The sequence below is a fragment of the Schistocerca piceifrons genome, chromosome X, assembly GCF_021461385.2.
Source record: "Schistocerca piceifrons isolate TAMUIC-IGC-003096 chromosome X, iqSchPice1.1, whole genome shotgun sequence".
NCBI classification, from domain to species: domain Eukaryota; kingdom Metazoa; phylum Arthropoda; class Insecta; order Orthoptera; family Acrididae; genus Schistocerca; species Schistocerca piceifrons.
Genome location: NC_060149.1, coordinates 51,384,415 through 51,408,391, shown reverse-complemented (window position 1 = coordinate 51,408,391; position 23,977 = coordinate 51,384,415). Strand labels below are relative to the sequence as shown.

The 23,977-nt window shown below is 38.6% G+C and overlaps 1 protein-coding gene across 1 annotated transcript in view; it reads right to left on the bottom strand.

The window, feature by feature from the left end:
• LOC124721847 (vinculin) overlaps positions 1 to 23,977 on the bottom strand; it is a 302,703-nt gene that overhangs the window by 110,602 nt on the left and 168,124 nt on the right. The window contains exons 12-13 of the mRNA XM_047246978.1: positions 10,742 to 10,919; positions 829 to 1,026 (exon numbers count right to left, since the gene is read on the bottom strand). Coding sequence (XP_047102934.1) covers positions 829 to 1,026; positions 10,742 to 10,919 — 376 coding nt within the window. The remainder of the gene's footprint in view (positions 1 to 828; positions 1,027 to 10,741; positions 10,920 to 23,977) is intronic.

Genomic DNA, 23,977 nt, shown 5'->3' with positions numbered 1-23,977 from the left:
GTGTAAAACAGTTTTTATTCATTAGGTATGTATTGTAGAATTTTCTTTACATGATCTAGGTTGTTCTTTTTTATTGGAACAGGTCCACTGGAGCCCTTCTCTAACTCAATAATCTTCTAACAAGCACTTCTATTGATGGGACATGACCCCTGTTATACCATATGATTTGTGTAGATCTATACATCAGTTATCTCTGGTAAACATTACTGGAAAAAAGCAGACATGACCACTTTTCCTACTCACTGATTCAACTGCAAAACGTTTCTGGACCATAACATTTTTTTCTGTTCAAGCTTTTACTATCTAAAACTTACAAAAAAAATTGTTGCTTGCATGGGCCATGCAATCTGCAAGAATAATGGCATAGTTGTGAGTTTCTTTCATTTTGTGTACAATACTAGTCGTCATCTTCATGAGTTCTGAGCAGTGACCATATGTTCACTAGCAGCATAAATTCCAACCAGGAAACATGCTATCAATCAATCAATCACAATCATAAAACCTCTGATATTACACACAGGGCATGAAATGATGTCATTTGAACCTTCAGAGGGGACCAGAGACCTTAATATCCAAATAAACTAAAGAACTCACAGTCTGGGTCACATTTTTATTTGTTATTACAAGTTTCAACTTTACAGTTATCATCAGATCTTAAAAAGAGCAGTCACACTCACAGGCTGTATTGTCATGAACTCAGCTGACAGATTGGCAAGATGCATAATACCTAAATGCCAGATAAAAGACACAAATTTTGATGCCCAGCTTAATAAACTAATGAAATGAAAAAATGTACAAAGTTGACCTAATGTGGCATAAAATACTTACTTCCTTGAACAGCTACAGAAGCACGATTAACACGGTCCACAAACTGAGGGTCTTCTGAGTTATCACTCTCCTGTTTGGCCACCATAAGTACACGGTTTGCAAGTCGTGCGATGCTCGATGTGTTGTCAACCATCTTTTGGCGTTGATTTGTGTGAATTGCATCCTCACAAAGAACTGTGTGTTTCTGTATTTGCTCCTCTGCAATACAGTAAGATTAGTTTTTACCAAGGGGAAGCAACTCTGTCTCACAATTTGACAGATGTGTATTATCTGTATATCACATATCAGTGAGGATTCAGATGAACATTAGTGAGAGTTCACATTGTTTTACTGTGTGTTGCATGCCAAACAAATATAACAGTTCATTTAACAATCTTTACCTCAATAAAGTCTATAAAATGGATAACATCAAAAAATAGTTGTAACTAAGACAAAAGTCAAATACACCCACATTACCTTTATGAACTGGGTGCTTCATAGCACCACAGCAAATGACAGTCAAAAACATCAACAGGGTATTTAGGCTTCACTAAGTACACGAAAAAACCAGACACTGGTGGTTCAGACAATAATCTATTGACAAGAGTAATGGAGTAATTGATATGTACATGCAATAGTATTAATTCATTGCAGTCTGTAGACCGTTATCAAGAAGGAGAACCCTCAGGGATGTGGAATAAGTTAAAGTACACACCAACAAAAGACAAGCAAATCATGGAAACGTATTTGTATACTGTATCAATTATAAATTATCACTACGCTGCTTAATGCTATTCATGCTTATGCAAACTAAATTTAATCAAATTAGGGAAAAAAAACTTCTGTTTATCTTCTATTAATGTTCTTGATTACATTGGTATTTTGTGAAGAAAATAGTTACCTACATCATCAAATACTAAGTCCTGTTTACAGCACATTATTACTAGGCACACAGCTTCACAAATGAGACTGCTTCTTGCTATGTGGCTAACAGAACTTTTCAATCCTTGCCTCTAGATATTCAGATGCTTTTTCGAAGAGCAGTTATTGATACTTTTAATTTTCTTTTGAAGTGGCCGGGATTCTGAATGTCTTGCTTCATGTTAGATGGGAGCTCATTGAATACCTTTGCATCAGGGCAGAGTCTCCACTCTGATCCCTAGACAAGGAGACAAAGTCTCTGTGAAAACTATTTGTACATCTCGTATTGTGATTCTGTAGCTCACACTACAGCTGAACTGATCCTTATCATCAGCAACAGAACCATGAAGGAGTGAATTATTGGGAAGAGAGAGTAAGAATTTCAAGCTATGGGCAAAACATACTGACCTCAGCTTCTTGATTAGTTTATCTATGCACTGACTCCACTTAACTTGTTATTGAATTGAATCCCGAGGGATTTTATACAGAGTGTATCGTATAGTGTATGGCTATTAATGTCTACTTTTGCTAATTGGTCATTATTGCTTGTCTGAGATCACGTAATATGAGACAAACTGTTAGCTGTGAATTGTAGGCCTATGCCTATTCAACTACCATCTCAGCTGTCTGGTAAGGTTGAGTTTTGACTTTTGATTAGTATGCTTGTGTCATCAGCAAAAGTCAAAGTTTTTCAGCTGTCATTTAAAGTCACTGGAAGATCATTTATGTAGGCTAAGAACACAAGTGGAGCCATTATCAATCCTTGTAGGATCGCCCCATGTTGTGTTTCCTATTCTGAGGTTATCTCCACATCTGTGACACAATCCTGTCAATGACACCCTTTGCTTTCTGTTTCATATTGTTTTTAAGCACAATATGAAATATAGTATAAATAACAACATACTTAATTTACAAACAAACATTAAAATTTTTAATACAATCATGTCATCTGTTGTCGTCAGGAAATGGTCAAAAGTTCTGCTTTCTGTTATGAAGGGAAGACTCCATCCATGCAAAATATATGTCACTAATGCCATCACACTATTGAATGCCAGGTACTGCAGAATTTTGTGATTCATACAATCACTCACTTCCGCAAGGTTGTAGCTCCGCCAGAACTTCGTTAGTGAGGTCTTGTATTGCTTTTGACAAAGAGAACCACTTACAAAAATCACACTGAGAGGTAATTAACAAGTGCTGCTTAGTTAAATGAGTCAATATTCTCTCACAAATGCCTTTTGAAAAAACTATAAGGGATGAAATAGGACTCTAATAATAAGTAGTTTGTTATCTCTAGATGTCACTATAGCATATTTATGTCTGCCAGAAAGTAAGTACTCTACAGACTATAACAAACTGCAAGCTGCTGTATAAACAGACAGTAAAAGAAATAAAAACAGCATTATACTTTCATTATTCTAAAGTTTCCTCATACATGCAAAAAACCATGGGAAATGCAGAGATGTAAGTAAGTGGGTTCTCCAAAAATAAATGAACAAAATGCAATGTGTTGCTCAAAGAGTCTGTCATGTCTCTCTATATTCTTTAGCAAATGAAACATTACATTTCCTCAAACAGTATAGCTTTCATAATAAATTCCTGGAGTGTCAGTAGCAACTCAGGATATAGCTGAGGTGTTGACTGGCAGACAGGCACATAAAACAATACTGAACTTATAGTTAACTTTTAGAACAATGTCCTTCCTCATTTCATGGCATCCCTACCAATATGTTTTCCACATCTTAGAAATGGTATTCTGCTGCCCACCAATATCTCTATGAAATATCCTTGCCTATTCTTATGCTACACCTACTTCGAAGCTCTTACCATATGAGTAGCATCTATTTTCGGCAAAACTTTAATCAATTTTTTTACAGAATTCACATCTCTTTTTCTCGAAATTTGCATATATATTCTTTGTAAATGATTAGATGCACAAATTTCAACAGTTGTCATGCTACAGAGTGAAGACAAACAGATTATTAGTTCTTTGAAATGGCCTGTTAAAAAATGTGCTGATTGAGAACTTTTTAACTGGAATGTTTGCTTTCCCAAATACTTCAACACCTTTTTCTTCCGTAATGGCCTACATTTTCTTCGTTTGGCTGAATTTAAGCTTTCAAAAATGATAGTTCTGTTGAAAAGCACCATTTTCACACCAGTTAAGTGAATTTGTCTCCAAATAAGGTGTTTCCGGACATTATTTGTCTTTTCCCACCCAGTTTGAAGATCAAAAAAAATCTGCAGACCACTAATTTTGACCTTTTGTGGGCATTCATGGACCTATGATACATGCTTCACAACACTACAGATAGAACTGACAAGTCACTTAGCGTAGTAGTAGATCTAAACATACAGCAACTCGTATTTAATGTTAGCGGAAGAATTTCAGCACCATCGAAAAACGTTACATGTTTTGTTTTCCAATTGCTATACCGCAGAGGGCAGGCGCTGTAGGCTATTGTCACAGACGGTCGTGAGTGTAAACAGACAAGAAGACCACAGGGGAGGGAGCAGTGTGGGGAAACAAACCCCGCCTCTTTTTTGTTGGGCAGCTGCCTACAGCAGAACTGACACATTGTCACACAGATCGCTGATCCCTTCTGGTATTGTAATGGTCGTAATTGAAATCCGTGGCAGACCACGATTAGTCGCTTCACTTATTTCAAAATAAGAAAAGAAAATGAGCAGCGCACAACACAAAGTATTCAGGGACAGCTACCGTGAAATTGTTTGTTGAAATCAGCAGAGTACTACTAAATTGTCTTCATTATACTATCTTTTGAGCTTTAGCTAACAAACAAACATACGTGCATCTTTCTTATAAAATACTAGGACCCATTACTAAGTACTACTTTGCATTGCATGATGTGTATCTTAGACTATTCAACTGTCCACAACTGGCATGGCACCAGATCACTGAGCGCACTGACACATCATTGTGTTCATACATTTTATTTTGCAAGTAGGTTTCCAAATTTGGCTTCACCAGATGGTGTACAATGCCAGTAACTGACTACATTTTTGATGTTGTATTCAGAAAATAAAACTATTTCAAACTATCTTTGATGAATAGGTGATTTGGACACAATTCACTATGAAACAGTGTCTAATAAGTAATTTTGCACTTTCACATTTTGGTGCACAGTTCGCACTTACTTCGCATCTACCGCAAAATGCGAATTTTTCCGGCCTCTAGGTAGGAGTCATAGCCATGTGAGACATCCATTACAACCATCCAGAAAATCAATTCCAGTCTTATAACAAACACATCCTTCCTACCTGATTGGAGGCAGGGCCAAGTGTGAAAGCACTCACATCATATAATGACTACTGACTCTGCTGCAATTTCTGCACAGGCTTGTGGGAATGACCAATGATCAGCTGCCCATCAGAATAAATGGCAGCTGCCAAAGTGTGGCCCATAGTAAAGTTGCATGCTACTGCGCACTACATGCTCAACTTCAGTGGCTGCTTCTCAACTTGTGCCATCTGGATATCACCAATTTCCCACCACCAGCTGCTCTGAATTGCACAGATGGAATTGTCCTTACAACATATCCTTCGATATCCCAATCCCAATGGTCTCAGCCTTTGCAAGCCTCTATACCACACCCACCTCCAGCCATGTCCACGTGCCTCGGCAACCTCCTCCTCTAGCACTTCACTCTTGTTCCATCCATCTAACCCTCCTCAGTTTTCTTTGTGCTCTCTGTCAATTCTATTCACCTTCTCTGATGACACACCTCTTACTTTTTATGTGTAGCTCACACAACTTTACCTACCTGCATTAGGGAAAGCTTGTTCAATTCCTTTTCTGCTTCTCCCTCCCTTTACCTCCCCACCTCTTTCTTCCTCTCACCAGTCCTCGATTCAATCTTCCCACACTACCACTTTCTAGCTCTGATATTGTGGTAACGCCGGTTCATGTCATATCAATTGCTGTTGAGCTTGGCTAGCACATCGATGAGTGACCATCCAGTTCTGCTGAGCACTGTTGGCCAATGGACTGCATTCAGCCCTTGTGTGATCAGTTGAGGAGCTACTTGACTGGGAAGTAGTGGCTCCGTTAATGAAAGCTGACAACAGCTGACAGAGCGGTGTGCAGACCACGTGTCCCTCCAAATTCGCATTCAATGACGCCTATTGTCTGAGGATGAAACAGCAGTCAGTCAGTTGGTTGGTACAACTGAGCCTTCAGAGGCTTCATTGGATGGAGTTAGCTGTGAGGAAAGACAGTGTCCTAAAGATTAACTGTGAGTTTAATCTCCTCCTATGTGCCTGTTTACCACTCAATGCCACAATTATATGGTGAAAGGTTATCTTCACTTATTCCATTGTTTGGATTCCATCCACAACTTTCCAGTATTGCTTCGGCCAAAAAATTATAATCATGATATATTTCTGGTGTGCTGATAGCATTACTGACTACTTGTCTTTGAAGACTGACAAAATAAAGTATGCTGAGAAGTGATGTATTGTGTGGCACGAGCTGCATGTAATGTGAATATGAAATAACTAGTTTACAGAAATGGAATTTAATGAGTGTTACAAGTAAAGATAACCCCTTACCTTATACGAGGGCAAGGTGAAAAGTTTTTGACTCGGTAGTGAAAGACTGTGTCATTTAAATACTTAATTTCAAAGTAGTTCCCATTTAGTTCACTGTATTTAGACAAACATTCTACTAATGAGTAGCTTCTTTATCTGAAGTGCGATTTTGGAAGATCAGGAAAATATACAATCTATGTCTATCATAACCTCTTTATGACACTCATGCAAATTTTTAACCACAAATTCATGAGATGTGGAAATATGAGGCACATAGAAGGTATCAAATATGGTGGACAGAGTGGATCTTCCAGAAATTCCTCTCTCTCTCTGCTTTAAAGTAATCAATCAGTAGACTCCCTGACAGATGAATTTAACTTTTGCTTCTTTGGTGTAGGGCCACTTGCTTCCATCATCATTTTTGAATGTTGTTTAATTTAAGACATGTGGAGTCACAGTACAAAATCAGCACACAATATTAGCTGAATAACGGTTCAAACATTACAGAGTAATTTGGTTTTGCATTTGATTTTGATCAGCAAACTAAGAAATGTGGCACCAACTTTGCACAAAACGTCCTCACAATTAACTCTTCTATTATAATGTACAGTATTCTCACTTCTGATATATATTTGGAACTGCAGATCATCCAATATCATATTCTGCTTTCTCTCAATGTATTCAGCTATGGCTGTAAAAAATTCTCAACATGGACGATTTTAAAAAGAAGTAAGATCATATTAGATTCATATGGTCATTTTTCAACTGTAGAAAATGAAGAGCACACTCCTTACAAAGCTTCACCAACACTGAATCAATTATCATTGGCAATCAATCACCCAAAAGAAAGAATTTTATGATGACACAGTATTCCACTTTATCAACTTGAACAAAAAACAATACAACTATGATAAGAAGCCATATACACAAAACTATTCCACATATCAAGTTGACACTAGGCTTAATTTACTGCACAGCAAATACCAATACAACAAAAACAAACTTTCATTGATACGAACACTTTTTCTGTGTTGGGCCAAGAACTTTTCACCTTTCCATGGCAGAGGGGAAGCACTGAGCTGTAGATATAAACAAGAAGTTTAAGATTACAGCACAGCTTACAAATTTTGTCAGCTTTAAGAGCAACAGGTCACTCTTGTCTTCTTCCTCTCTCTCTCTCTCTCTCTCTCTCTCTCTCTCTCTCTCTCTCTCTCACACACATATACAAACACACACACACACACACACACACACACACACACACACACACACATTCTTGTTTTTTAATATTATTATTATTATTATTATTATTATTACTGTTATTACAAAATCCAACATTTGCAACAATGTAATAGAAATAAAAGTGCCATAAATGTGTGCAAGTTCCCTTTACTTAACAAATTCCAACTTAAATATCAATTTCCTGCTCAATGAAGTTGCACTTCTGTGACTTGCTTCAGTTTACAATAAATGCTGTAAAAGTTGCAAAATGGGGAGAGAAATATATGCTTTTAATTCCAAGCAATAAAGATCTTTTCTGTTTAACTAAAGTATAAGTATATAATAGAGGGAAACATTCCACGTGAGAAAAATATATCTAAAAACAAAGATGATGTGACTTACCAAACAAAAGTGCTGGCAGGTCGATAGACACACGAACAAACACAAACATACACACAAAATTCAAGCTTTCGCAACCAACAGTTGCTTCATCAGGAAAGAGGGAAGGAGAGGGAAAGACGAAAGGATGTGGGTTTTAATGGAGAGGGTAAGGAGTCATTCCAATCCCGGGAGTGGAAAGACTTACCTTAGGGGGAAAGAAGGACAGGTATAGATTCGCGCACACACACACACACACACACACACACACACACACACACACACACACACATATCCATCCGCACATACACAGACACAAGCAGACATTTGTAAAGGCAAAGAGTTTGGGCAGAGATGTCAGTCGAGGCGGAAGTACAGAGGCAAAGATGTTGTTGAAAGACAGGTGAGGTATGAGCGGCGGCAACTTGAAATTAGCAGAGGTTGAGGATTGGCGGATAACGAGAAGAGAGGATATACTGAAGGGCAAGTTCCCATCTCCGGAGTTCTGACAGGTTGGTGTTAGTGGGAAGTATCCAGATAACCCAGACGGTGTAACACTGTGCCAAGATGTGCTGGCCGTGCACCAAGGCATGTTTAGCCACAGGGTGATCCTCATTACCAACAAACACTGTCTGCCTGTGTCCATTAATGCGAATGGACAGTTTGTTGCTGGTCATTCCCACCTAGAAAGCTTTACAGTGTAGGCAGGTCAGTTGGTAAATCACGTGGGTGCTTTCACACGTGGCTCTGCCTTTGATCGTGTACACCTTCTGGGTTACAGGACTGGAGTAGGTGGAGGTTTTACACCGCGGGCGGTTACAGGGGTAGGAGCCAGAGGGTAGGGAAGGTGGTTTGGGGATTTCATAGGGATGAACTAAGAGGTTACAAAGGTTAGGTGGACGGCGGAAAGAAGGGAAGGGATTCTAGCTGCCACCCATTCCACATTATACGGTACCTTCCCTACAGCCTAGGTCTTCGTGGCAAACGAATCTGCTCCAGTCCAGAATCCCTGAACCATTACACCAACAACCTGAAAACAGCTTTCGCATCCCGCAACTACCCTCCCGACCTGGTACAGAAGCAAATAACCAGAGCCACTTCCTCATCCCCTCAAACCCAGAACCTCCCACAGAAGAACCACAAAAGTGCCCCACTTGTGACAGGATACTTTCCGGGACTGGATCAGACTCTGAATGTGGCTCTCCAGCAGGGATACGACTTCCTCAAATCCTGCCCTGAAATGAGATCCATCCTTCATGAAATCCTCCCCACTCCACCAAGAGTATCTTTCCGCCGTCCACCTAACCTTTGTAACCTCTTAGTTCATCCCTATGAAATCCCCAAACCACCTGCCCTACCCTCTGGCTCCTACCCTTGTAACCGCCCGCGGTGTAAAACCTGTCCCATGCACCCTCCCACCACCACCTACTCCAGTCCTGTAACCCAGAAGGTGTACACTATCAAAGGCAGAGCCACGTGTGAAAGCACCCACGTGATTTACCAACTGACCTGCCTACACTGTGAAGCTTTCTAGGTGGGAATGACCAGCAACAAACTGTCCATTCGCATTAATGGACACAGGCAGACAGTGTTTGTTGGTAATGAGGATCACCCTGTGGCTAAACATGCCTTGGTGCACGGCCAGCACATCTTGGCACAGTGTTACACTGTCTGGGTTATCTGGATACTTCCCACTAACATCAACCTGTCAGAACTCCGGAGATGGGAACTTGCCCTTCAGTATATCCTCTCTTCTCGTTATCCGCCAATCCTCAACCTCTGCTAATTTCAAGTTGCCGCCGCTCATACCTCACCCGTCTTTCTACAACATCTTTGCCTCTGTACTTCCGCCTCGACTGACATCTCTGCCCAAACTCTTTGCCTTTACAAATGTCTGCTTGTGTCTGTGTATGTGCGGATGGATATGTGTGTGTGTGTGTGTGTGTGTGTGTGTGTGTGTGTGCGCGCGCGCGCGCGCGCGCGCGCGAGTCTATACCTGTCCTTTTTTCCCCCTAAGGTAAGTCTCTCCACTCCCGGGATTGGAATGACTCCTTACCCTCTCCATTAAAACCCACATCCTTTCGTCTTTCCCTCTCCTTCCCTCTTTCCTGATGAAGCAACTGTTGGTTGCGAAAGCTTGAATTTTGTGTGTATGTTTGTGTTTGTTCGTGTGTCTATCGACCTGCCAGTGCTTTTGTTTGGTAAGTCACATCATCTTTGTTTTTAGATAGAACTTAAGTATAATTAACATAACAGACTATATTTTCAATAAATGTCATTCATATTGGGCTCTTCAAGCATGGAACCGGACATGCCAACAAAATTAAATAATTTGTTGATTATAACACAAGGCAGAAGTCCAACAGAGCACTCACAAATCTGTTTCTACTTCTAATCAAACTACTGGGAGTAGTTACTTGCAAACTATAAATTAAGAAATAGTAAACCCCGCTAAATTTTTTGTGAAAACTAAAATATAATACGAATCATTATTTTTAATATTATTATGTAGATTACCCATTCAGACAAATAAAACACCTCATTCTTGCTCAATTGATGTACAACATGGAAAGCCTTTTCTGAATACATTATATGACCATTATACAGAGTGTGTATGTTTGTTTTCTTTCTAGCTATGAAGATTTCACCACCTGCTTTATAACAATCTCACTGGTCCAGCATTTAATGTTCTTTGATTCCTACCTCATACCAAATGTGAAAATTGGCAGTTTTATCTCTGCTATTGACAGACTGGGTCTTCATAATGAAACCAATTCAGTTACAATGTACTGAGGGTGTAACTATGTAACTCCTTCTTCTAGAACAGTTACTATTTTAAAAATAAATTTAAGGTTACACTCACCAGACATCTTGATAAAGTCAGCAGAATCAGTAGCTTCATCACATAGAGCTCGTACTCGTTGAATGCTATCAGAATATTGGGAAACTAAATTTTCAAAGTGTTCATCAGCAGCTTTGCTCTCTGGATAGCTTTTACGAATACGGCCAGCATTGATCAGCTGAGGAGTCAAGCTTTCCACCTACGAATCAACATGCCACAATTAATGAAAGTAATAATGATGCAGTAGTTATTCAACTTCGCATTGACTGATGTAATATGATGCATTATTTAGACAAATTAATTTGCTTCATTTTAATGTGTATTCATTACTCAGAAAACAGACACTTGCATGTAAACAATTTAAATTAGCTCAGTTAACAGACTCTCCACCACAAAATGCCTCTATTTTCTGTTAATCACAAGTGATAACTAATATGGCAATGAACCATATTTACAACACTAATAAATTTAAATACTAAATTTCTCAATGGTGCAAGTAAGATTTGTGTCTGCATTTGTTCACTACTTTAATATAGAGAATCATGACAGATGTGCTGAGAAAATCTGATGGCAATCAATACCTTTATTCCAAAAAATGGCAACTGATAGGAATAGTCACAAACCTCCAAGTACTGAAGAGTGTCTCAGAAACAATCTCAGTTTAAAAAAGTCTACACTGCGAACAACAAATCAGTTGTGTTTGGTATGCATTCTAGCAATTAAATATTTAGACCTGCATAACTAAGTTGTCAAAACCACCCTGTGCTCCACTGCTGGAATATTGTGGAGACAGAAAAAAAAAGAACAACTTTGCAGCAGTAACAGTAAAGCCATTATCGACTTTCTTTATAGCACTAATGATTGCTATTATACCAAAGCGTCAACCAGATCTGGCTATCATGACTACACAGAACAACTCACAAATGATTCCCACACAGGGGCTAGTAACAACTAATGCAGGCAAATGTATGTAGAGTCAAGTTCAGGCAAATAGTTCATCACACTCTGCACAAAATTATATCAGAGATTTGCTCTAATACAGAAACAACATTAAGGCAGCAACTATTTATATGAAACTTCCTGGCAGATTAAAACTGTGTGCTGGACTGAGACTCGAACTTGGAACCTTTGCCTTTTGCGGGCAAGTGCTCTAGGTGTTCACAGGAGAGCTTCTGTAAAGTTTGGAAAGTAGGAGACGAGGTACTCTGGCAGAAATAAAAGCTGTGAGGATAGAGTGCGAGTCACGCTTGGGTAGCTCAGATGGTAGAGCACTTGCCCATGAAAGGCAAAGGTCCCGAGTTCGAGTCTTGGTCAAGCACACAGTTTTAATCTGCCAGGAAGTTTCATATCAGTGCAAACTCCACTGCAGAGTGAAAAATCTCATTCTGGAACTATTTATATAATTAAACTCTCTCTCTCTCTCTCTCTCTCTCTCTCTCTCTCTCTCACACACACACACACACACACACACACACACACACACACACACACATGCGAGCACAAATAGCAACTGTTGCATCATAGCTGCATAGTAACACACAGAACATCAAAATCCAATTGATGGTGATTTATATTTTCAAATATTTCATCATAACAGAAAATTATGTCATGTCGCCACCATGCCAGCCAGTGCAAAGACGAATGATGCAGATTTTAGCAAAAGTGTACCCAGAAAGTAGCTGAAACAATGAAACTGAACCAAGCCACAGTAGGTATTATGAAGTTTTATACTGAGTTCATAAGTAAACAAATCAGCTCCTGAATTTGGCACAGTTCAGCTGCAGAAATAACTGTTCCCACTGATAGAAACTGTGTGTACAGATATCACCTACATACGGTGAAGTATGCAGAACAGATTTACAGAATTATCACCCTGTGCTGTCTCCACAATGCATCTGTAAACTCAAGAGTCTATCAATAACATATAATTCCAATAGTGAGTCATTATTTAATATCATTCAGTATTATTATAATTTTAAATAAGATTGAATAATTTAATATTATTCAATATTATTTAATTACCCTCAACTGTAATCTATTAATAAACATTACGGATTCCAATAACATAACAAGATCCAGTTCCCATTTGCTACTGAATGTTGGAATCCACATAAATCAGACATTCAACTGTGTGTAAGATATATTCAGTTATGATTTCCATTAGCACAATGACAAGAAGAAAGAGCAAACATGATGTCTGGAATAGAATACTGTTAACATTGTAAGCTGCCCCAAGTGGGAGACATGCTTTGCTGGTGCTCCACAAACTTCTGGATTTTCCTTTGTGTGAAACACTGTGAGCCAGTCGGAATCAATCTGAAATTCTGGATTCTCATATTTTACAGCTTGTGTGGTTTTCTTAGAATCTTTCGTGACTGTTTCAAGACTCATGTGTATCGTGATATATTGTGTATTTTTGAAAATTTGTGAGTGCTGTGCAAAATTTCTATTATATTCTGAATTGTAAAATAAATTTCCGCCATTTAGAAACTTTTGGTAATAGTATACACATTTGAAAATACCTGTTGCCTAATTTCATTGTGTATTTACATGATAAAAGATATATTTCTCATTGTAAATTTTGGCAGCAACAGCTTTTCAGAAAATCATTTCCCTCTTATTGTAGAGTAAGTACTTACGTGTTTACTGCAATATTTACACTTTTTTTTTCCTACTCACTGATCTGTTTCTTTTGTGTCAGTGTCTAAGCTATTATGATCACAGTGTGAAATTAGCTATTATATTTTCACTCTCTGTGTTGCAATATTCTGTTCTGTAATCATTTTTCAGCTGTTTCAGATCTTCTTACTTTCTGTCTTGCTAAGCAAAATCTGAAGAGAAATTCTGCCTTATACAAGACACCATCTCACGTAATATGGAATCTCCCTCCAACTGTTCCATTTTAGAAATTAATACTGTTAACATTTTTTGTACATTAGCACTTTTCTCAACATTTTTACATGAGTTTGTTAGTAAGCATAATATGATGATGACGATAGTAAATACAGAGAGACTCAGCTACATGGTTATTAGTCCCTCGATCATTTCTTAGTATCTGAAGATATGAGACATGTTTCTATCCTTCTCTTTGTTTAATAGTAATAAAACCATCATAGGTTATGTACTAGGTACATGAATTCAAATGCAACCCAGTCAGTAGTGTAAAGTAATAGTAACGATTTTATTAACTCAAAAATGAAGTTATATACAGTACACATAAGCAAAAATAGTTGCCAAAGCTGTTGGCACATTTATCCCATTGCGACACTAGCCAGTCGATTCCATCCTTGAAGAAAGGAGCAGGCTGCTGTCAGATCCAGGCCTGGACCTTGTCACACACTTCGTCGTCCATTGCGACTCGATGTCTGTGAATAGCTTGTTTTAGTGGTCCATGCTCATTCTGCGGTTTTTCAAGACTAAAGCATTCACTTCCACAACCATTTCCAGTGTGATGACACGATGAGCCTGTCTAGGACGAGCATCGTCTTCCAGTGACTCGCTTCCCCAAAGGAATCGTTTGCGCCATTCCAAAACATTTGAACAACTCAGACTGTACTCACCGTACACAGCCATTGTCTGTCAACGCATTTCACGGCCTCCAACTCCTTCCATAGCCAAAAATCAAATCACTCCTCGCTATTACTGCTTACTCGCCTGCATGTTCGGTAGTGGACAGTAACTTGTGTGACCACCTTCTCTTCAGCATGAAACCACACTGCTGTTATGCAACATCAAACGGTGTGCACGCGTCAGTCTCTCTACTAATAGATAGCATCACTATACCCGCAGTTGCATGGTGCCACCTTATGTGTAAGGCAAAGGTAGACACACTGACCAGGTTTCATTTGAATGAACCTCATAGTTTACAAATTCAACTGTCAAAGTGCAAAACTGAGATAACTGCATAAAAGTTAAAATGGCAACCTCATATATGTAGTCAGTACTGTAGGTTCAGATATAGAAATAGGGATATTTTGACATCCACGGCACAGTGAGATATGAAGAACTGATACAGTGGTGCTTGGGGCTATATCGACAACAAGACGTTTCACCTCCACCTCATAAACTTACATGTACCAGTGCTGCCTTTAAATCTTGCTGCAGTATCCACATAATTCTGGGAAACATAGCACAAGTTTATACTCATTTCATAAATCACTAGACACTCTGATATGTGGTGTATTAGGTCCATTTGATGTTGCAGGTAATCATACCATCAATGTTTCTCTACACATCCACCACAATGATTCTTCTTGTAGTAGTAGCGATTCATTAGTTATTTTGGTATGTTCAATTCTGAGAGGGCATAAGGCAATACCTTCCCTTCTTGAGCTTTGTAGTGAAGTCTGCCAAGACCTCGGTGGTGTGTGTGTGTGTGTGTGTGTGTGTGTGTGTGTGTGTGTGTGTGTGATGGGCTCTGGATTATTGGAGTGTGTACTATCTTTCAATTTGTCTTCCCACTGCTTTAGGGTGTGGCACTGAATGTGTGACCTTAAACCAGCACTTACAATAGCTAATTTGAATGTTTTCACCTCCATTGTTCTTTGGCTAGTTCGTAAACCAGCTCATTACACTGAATGTAGATGGGAACTTCGTTTCCACAGGAAAACTGTGGATATTCCGGCTGAGGGCATACAGTTGGTCATGGATGACAGAGACCAATGGATGTTCTGTACAGCACTTGTCCATTGTTTACGAAGCACACAAAGAGTTGCTGCATATTATGAAATTATGTCATGGGAAAGTTATCATGTTTTGTAGTGCTCTATGGATGGCCATAAATACTGCATTCTTTTGGTATATAACACCATTCTTGATTCCAGTTGTGTACGCATTGTATTTACCAGATCAAAAGAGAGGTTTTTTCCGAAAAGTTATCACTCAAAAAACATACAGTCATCTTATATTTGGAAATTAAATCGCTGCTGTTGAGATCAACATTTTTATGCTGTTTTGTTGTGTATATAGGGGCAGTTTTATATTACAGATGAATCTTTGGCTACTGAGGCTACACACAGATTTATTTTGAAGAATTTGGAAGAGCAAGGCTCAGCAAACAATACTCGCATTCCAATAGGCTCGAGATTCCCTGATACGCCGAAGCGCTTGATACAGTATCGACATTGCTCGAGCAGTCTCGAGCAGTCAGGTGGCTGACTCATGTGACACTATTGTAAGAGATATGCAAGAAACTGTGAACTAGCCACTACAACCATCTACTGCTTTAATTAAAATTTGACAATTTTATGAAATACAGTAGAAATAGCATTAAATTCTACCACATTACAAACTTTTGTTGTATTTGAACAGGTTTGAATTAAACCTTCTCATTCACATATGGATACTGTATACAAACATTAATGCTGTTTTTTAAGTAAAGGCAACATTCAAAAATGGAGATGTTGTCTTACAGCGCAAGAGCTATCACAGAGATAATACCAATAGATATCAATAAATGACAGGATGAGCGAAAGTTTGAGAATGGGACTGAATCCTTACTGGGATCTTTTATTTATGTATTAGTTGGTGTGGTTACACATAACCTGCAAACTAGAAGATATTGCAGTGTTTTTCACTCGCTCAAGCACAGCACTATGGAAGGGATGGACAGTGAATAAACATCAGCTTGGCTGAGAACTAGGGTGATTGTGGGGAGGGGAATGATGAGAGAGCAGCAAATTTCATGATTCTGCCAACCATGGGAATCTATACCACGTACTTTGGCTTTTTATAAACATATACCATGTTTAAACTGCGGTTTGCCTGAATCCATTTGTATTCGGAATCAAACTGACTTCAAAACTGAACAAATACTCAAGAATAGTATTCATTTCTGCAGGAGATGGTAAAAGTCTAGATAGGGGACAGGGGTATACTTAAGCGTTTCGTGCTGCAATGTTGTCGACATTCGCCGTGATGTACGACGGGAATGAAAGGGGGTGTGTTACCTGGTTCTACACAGCCAATGAGAGAGTGGCAGGCAGGTAATATGTTTGGAAACAAGAAACATTGTAACATTCTCATATCAGTACATGAGCAAAATCCGGTATGCATTCACGAGGTAGGGGGAACCTAGCTGGGTTCTCAGATTCCACCATAATAACAACTTCAGAAATTGCAACATATTCGGAAGAAACAGCCAAATATTTGTAACAACATAGGGATATAAATTTCACAGCTGTATTATTATTATTATTATTATTATTATTAACAATAGTAATACCACAGACTACAGGGTTAGGAAGGAAAAATGGTAGAAAACAAGAGCAACTATCAACGACCGAACACAACCCTTTCGTATTTGTTGTTTTAACAGAATGGAGTCATGATGTTCTTCTCAGATAGAACTTCTTGCAGGCATCAAAAGTAATCAAACTGTGTGAGATCAGAGATACAGATTGACGAAGCTGTTACAATGTACACACATAGCTCCGGGCAGTTGTTTGCTGCTGAAGATGATTATGTCCTGCTGCCAGCAACAGATGAGTTCCAGTAGTCAACTGAGACACACAGTAAAACTGTGAAGATTTGACGATTACAAAAATCTGCTGAGGTTAAAGAAATCAACTTGCCAGCGATGATCATAAGCATTGTAGGCAGTCCAGGAGAACTTTGGATCACTAACTGTCACGAGCAGCCACAAACCATCCCTAAATGTACGTGTGTTGGGGCATCTGAACCAGTCCATGAAGGGCAGCTTAGTGTCACTGAAGAATCATGCTCTATTACCACTACAGACAACACAGGGAAAGTCAGTTAAACTTCAAACTGCCAATAGGATATGGCCCGCATGTTTTTGTATTTAAGAAGTTTAATCTCTTTTTTTTGTAAGTGTACAACCAGGCACTCAGTGGCACAATAGTTGCTCGTTGGTTGGTTTGAACACAAGTGACCATTAGATTCAGCATTGTTAGCCTTTCAGTCCAGCTCCTACTGTCACCTGTGACATCACCAGGGCAGCAAGTTACGTATTTAGCTTTTTCTGTGTTCTCATAGTAGTACATATTGCTTTAATTTCATGAGTTTTTTGTACTTAAGAGGTTTAAATTTTTTAAGTGTACAGTCAACCAATCTGTAGCTCAATTGTCATTTCTACTGAACAGCCAGCTACACAGTTTATTAAGGTATCAGTGTCCATTGGACGTACTTGGATATCTAGGTATCTCTTAGTTTTTGTAGTTTACTTCTTCAGTTTGTCTTGCTAGGATGTGTGCATGCTGCATGCAGATGAAAGAGGAGCTGCAATCATTTAGTTCCAGATGATGGAGATAGAGGAATTATGTGCAAAGTTTACACAGATTGTAATCATACTCTGGAAAAGTAAAGGGTGACAATTACTGAACTATATGAAAGAAATTGTCATAACTTCTGAACAGTTTGTGTTAGGGCATTCAAACTGCATGGTTGGCTGCAAGGCATGATGGGAATTAGTATGGTTTGGTTTAGCAATGAAGCCCACTGTCATTTGGATGGGTTCGTCAATAAGCAAAACTGCCGCATTTGGGGGATTGAGAATCCGTATTTCACGATTGAGCAGTCTCTTCGCCCTCAATGGGTGACTGTGTGATGTGCAATGTTCAGTCATAGGATAATTGGTGTGATATTCCTTGATGGCATGGAGACCTTCGAATAGTACACGAAGGTTTCGGAAGATGATTTCATCCCCATTATCCAAAGCGACCCTGATTTAGACAAGATGAGATTCATGCAAGATGAAGCTCGACCCCATCGAAGCAGGAGAGTGTTTGGTGTCCTGGAGAAGTACTCTGGGGACCGCAATCTGACTAAGGGGTACCCAGAGGCCACTGGCATGGGCCTTGATTGGCAACCATATGATCCAGATCTGAATGCATGTGACTATTTTTTGTGGGGCTATATTAAAGACAAGGTGTACAGCAATAACCCCAAAACCATTGCTGAGCTGAAAACATCCATTCCGAAGGTCATCAACAGGACTGATGTTCCAACACTTCAGCGGGTCATGCAGTACTTCGCTATTGATCTGCGTCACATCATTGCCAATGATGGTAGGCAAATTGATCATCTCAAAACCTAAACCCTAATATTTGTAGTGACATTTACATGTTGAATAAAGTGTGTGCATGCTGTAGTTTGTAATTAATTTACTTTTTTCATATAGTTCAATAATTGTCACCCTGTATGTGTGTAGTTAGTGGATTAAGGATGGAAAAGACCCACTGTGGTTAAACAATGGAATTCAGAAAATGTTAAGGAAGCAAAGGCTGCTGCACACACTGTTCAAAGAGAACACACAAATGTTGACAGGCAAAAATCAGTACAGATTTGTGCACCTGTGAAAATATCTACGTGCAAAGCATGCAACAACTGCCGCCATCACACCTTAACAAAAGATCTGGCTGAGAACCAGAGAAAATTTTGGTCCCTTGTAAAACTGCTGATCGGGTCTGAGGCTTATATCCAGTAATACCATCATTTCATCACTGCAGAGTGTGTGTATGGATAACATAGAAATAAGCATGTCTGGCACAGAGAAACAACTGAGAGAGTTGAAAACAAGACAGTAGCCAGGTCCTGATGGAATCCCAATTCGGTTTTACAAGGCCTTTCTATAGCATTAGCCCATTACTGAGCTTCAATTTATCATGAACCTCTCACCAAGCGCAACATCCCAAGTGACTGGAAGAAAGCACATGAGACTCCTGTATACAATGTGGGTAAAAAAACGGACTCTCAAAATCACAGACCAGTTTCGTTAACATTGGTTTGCTGCAGAGTTATAGAACATATTTTGAGTCTGAATATAATACATTTCCGCACCAGGTTGGATTAAAGGAAGACTAGCAACGCAGGGGCAGGCTGTTAGATTTGTTACCAGTAGGTTTGAACAACATTGAAGTGTTACAGAAATGCTTTGGGAACTCAAACGGGAAACCCTGGAGGGAGGGAAACATCTTTTCGAGGAACATTATTGAGAAAATTTAGAGAACTGGGATTTTGAGCTGACTGCAGAATGATCTTGCTGCTGCCATCATACATTTCACATAAGGACTATAAAGATAAGATAAAAGACACCAGGATTCATACAGAATGATGTAGACAGTTGTTTTTCCCTCATTCTATCTGCGAGTGGAACAAAAAAGGAAATGATTAGTAGTGGTTCAGGGTACACTTCGCTACACACTGTACAGTAGCTTGCACAGTATGCATGTAAATGTAGATGTAAATGACTGTGGAACAATGCTGGCCATTCTGCAATGTAATAGCCACTCTGCATCCATGTTTGGATACTTTCAAATGAAATTTGGAGAAAAATCAGACAAAGTGGCATATGATAAAACACCATATCAATGCTGGGGACCATCCACCCATTAGCCAGGGCTCATACAAGAGAGCCACTGGCTGAATGATGGATAATCCATGAGGAAGTGGAAAAGATTCTGCAAGATGGCATGATTGAACATTCAGTGAGTCTTTGTACTTCATTGGTGGTCCTTTTGAAGAAGAAGGATGGCACACGGCAGTTCTGTGTCAGCTACTACTGACTGAACAAAAAATGAAGAAAGACATCAATCTATTGTTGCACACTGATGGATACCTCGGACTGCTTGAAAGGATCGAATTATTTTTCACCTATGGAAATGCAGACAGGCTACTTGCAAATCAAGCCTGACAGGGTCAACTGGGAAAAGACTGCTTTCATTTGACCTTGACAGCCTCTATGAGTTCAAAGTTCTGCTGTCTGGATTATTTAATGCAACAGCCACTTTCAAATGTACAATGGAGAACCTGCTTCGACACTTTATGCGGATGATGTGTTTTTATTATCAGGCTGACTTCATTGTTTAATACATATGAAGAACACAAAAACTGGGCACCAACCATGCAGAAGTGTGTTTAGATGGCAGATCTCCACCTGATTCCGAAAAAGTGCCTCTTCGTCACCAAAGAGAGAAAAATCCCCAAGGCACCTAGTGAATGGTGAATATGACGAGCTGTGGGGCACTGTCTTTATATGTCTATATGTAGTGTCATTCATTATGGGACATTTTTCATTATTGGAAAAAAAAAGAAAGAATGGATTATTTTTTCGAACATAATTGGGGGAAAAATCAATATGTTAGGGGGTTAAACTGCTGCTCTGCCAGTACAAACTCAACCACCAGCAGTCGTCTGTTAATATTTACAATTTCTGAATGTTTTTGAAACATATTATGTTTGCAATTTTTGTATGTTCTTCAATATACTATGTCTGTATAAATATCGCCATTCTAGAATATTTGATGCTTGTGTAAATAGCTGCTTTTTCTGTCCAGGAACTCATTTCTGTTCTGTCTGTACAGTTGTGTCAGTAATAAATGTGCTTTGATTTCTAAGTGTTGTACTTCATTGACGACCCTGCCTTTGGATTTGGACTTGATTGTGGTTTCAATGTGACAATATATTGTACAACAAAAAACTGTGTCCACAAGAAGTGATCCACAACACTACTGCGCAATATGATAGCTGCTCATCTATTTTAGAATCTTAACACATATTCTGAGCTCAAAGATAATGTGTTATCTCAAACACAGTAATGACAATAGCCAGAAAGGTTTACAAATACTTCAAACATATAAACCTCAAATTAGTTGTTTTATAGTTAGGACTATCTATTTTAATTGAGTACCACAACAATGCCTGCACAAGAAAATGAGGACAAATTGAAAAGTAGCATACAACAATATTAGTCACAATACTATTGTTGTTAGGAAATATAGCGATGGCAAAGGTGTAGTAGCAGTATCACTTAACAGGTGTTACGAAGCTGAGCACCCACTGTATTTGCTGTAACAGTGTGTGTAATGAACAAAGATGGCAGTGTGTCTTACAATCCTCCTCATGTGAGGTGAGGTCTAGTTCATGTGGATTTCATACTGGAATATTTGGAATGCACGGGGAAAGAGTACAAAGACAGTAGCAAAAGATGGTGCATGATTTTTGCTATGGACAGTACCACTCTCATCAATGACACACAGTTCTATGAAACAGGAAGGTGCACAATAATATTGCTGTCTGAGGCCTTGGACAGGTGATTGTGAAATGTCATACAAGTTGCCCGCAAATTGTGACCAAAAGATTTCATACCATACAGTGCAAAATGTTCTGTATTTACGATCTTCGAAAGGGTACATTGTGTACCATCATCACCACCACTCCTATTTGATCTAGGAATGATGCACAGGAATAATATTTATAGATAATCTCTGTAAAAACTCTAATGTATCTGATATTATAGGGGTTCCAGACCAACGAAAAGTACTCACAAACTGAAGAATGAAGATTTTGTGAACTACCTCTTCTGTGGATGAAATACATTTCCTCAGGATTCTTCCAACAAATCTCATTGTGGCTGGAAGTGGCAACAATATGATGATGTAACAGAAATGTTGATATTTTGTAGAAATACTATCAATATTACATTGTCAATATATAACAATACCTTTCATTAATATGTCAGGCTATGAACACACTTTTCACACATCTTGTCAAATAAACTGAACAAAATTGAAAAACCTTGGTGAATATTTCATGTAAATTTCCATATCATACCATAGTATTAGGTGCATGTTTCAGCTTACCTGCTATAGACTGGGAAACCCAAGTGATTAGGGCCAGTGATAGGACAGGGATTTGTGTGCAATTGTTCTAAACTCCTTATCAGAAAATTACTATAAGCATTTAATCAGAGAGCAGGCTGGTGTAGGTAACATTTTAGAGCTGCTGATGACAAACAGACCTGAACATTTTGACTCGGTTAGTGCAGAATAGGGAATCAGTTACAGCTTCACTGAATACAGCCACAAATAAGAATATAAAGAAAGTTTGGAAGATCTTTCTGCTTAGCAAGAGCGACCAGAAACAGATTTCAGCATGAAAATTTCATCTCCTGAACTAGCAATGTTGAGTATCAATGGCTTAAGTTCAAGAGCATTGTACAATACGTTTTAGACAGATATGTGCTGAGCAAAATTGTGAGAGAAAGAAAAGACCACCATGGTTCGACAGCCATGTTATAAATCTTCTATGAAAACAAAGAGAGTTTCACTGCAAAGTTAAATGTAGCCAAAGTCTCAAAGACAAATAAAAATGAAACGAAGCAAAAAAAGAAAGTCATGTGTGAAGCTTCAATGAATTCAAAAGCAAAATTCTGTCTACCAACTCGACAGAAAATCCTAACAGTTTTGGTGTGATGTTTTTGATTTAACAGGTCCAAGCCTTCTGTCTGGACATTCTGTGACCACACTCAGACTGAAACATAAGATGACACAGAAATGGGCGAAATGTTAAATGTCTTTTTCCAAGACTGTTTCACAGAGGCAGCCCTGTAGCCAGGTGACTAAAGTGAGTTTTGGTGTTCTCTTACAGATAAGTCATTTTAGATTATAAAACTTTGAACATAGCTGCTAAGGTTCAGTGACCGTGTCAGAATTATATTAGAACAAATAAGCCCTTGGTCACAAATATTAAGTCAAAATTGACAAGGTTTCGACGATACTATGAGCGTCGTCTTCAGAATTAAACTAACTATTCTAAAACATAATAGGTACACAAGACATTAATAAACTAAAGTGTGTACTGTCTGGAAGGAGATGCAATACTTACAAGTCACATCCTAAAAAAAATCTAAGCTGGAAAGACTGAATGTGACTTGTAAGTACTGCATCTCTTTCCAGTCAGTACACACTTTAGTTTATTAATGTCTTATATACCTATTATGTTTTAGAATAGTTAGTTTAATTCTGAAGATGACGCTCATAGTATCATTGAAACCTGGTCAATTTTGACTTATTATTTGTGACTGAGGGCTTATTTGTTCTAATATCATTTTAGATTATAAAAACATATAGTTTAGTACTGACTATGTGGTAAATAGGTGTATTAGTGTGCCTTTTAAATGTATCATTAAAGGTTTCATTTCTCTTTACGTAATATATCAGAAAACGCAAAAAGATCGTACAGTCATATTTTCTGTTTACGTTTTGCCGCAGCAAATCTATAGAATTTCGTTTAGTTGTTCTTTGCTCTCTCCAGCAATATAACTGTAGCGTGCCTCTTCATTAATTTACTCACACTTTCGGAAAGTAGTTTAAAATTTAAGTTGTTGTTTCAGAAACTTTGCACTGTTGTTTTTGTTTACACGCAGTTGCGTATAGGCCAAATTTGTGGAACCATATTTTTGTGTTTATCTGTAATTTAACTGACTTATTCTTAATAAACTATTACGTTTATCATGAG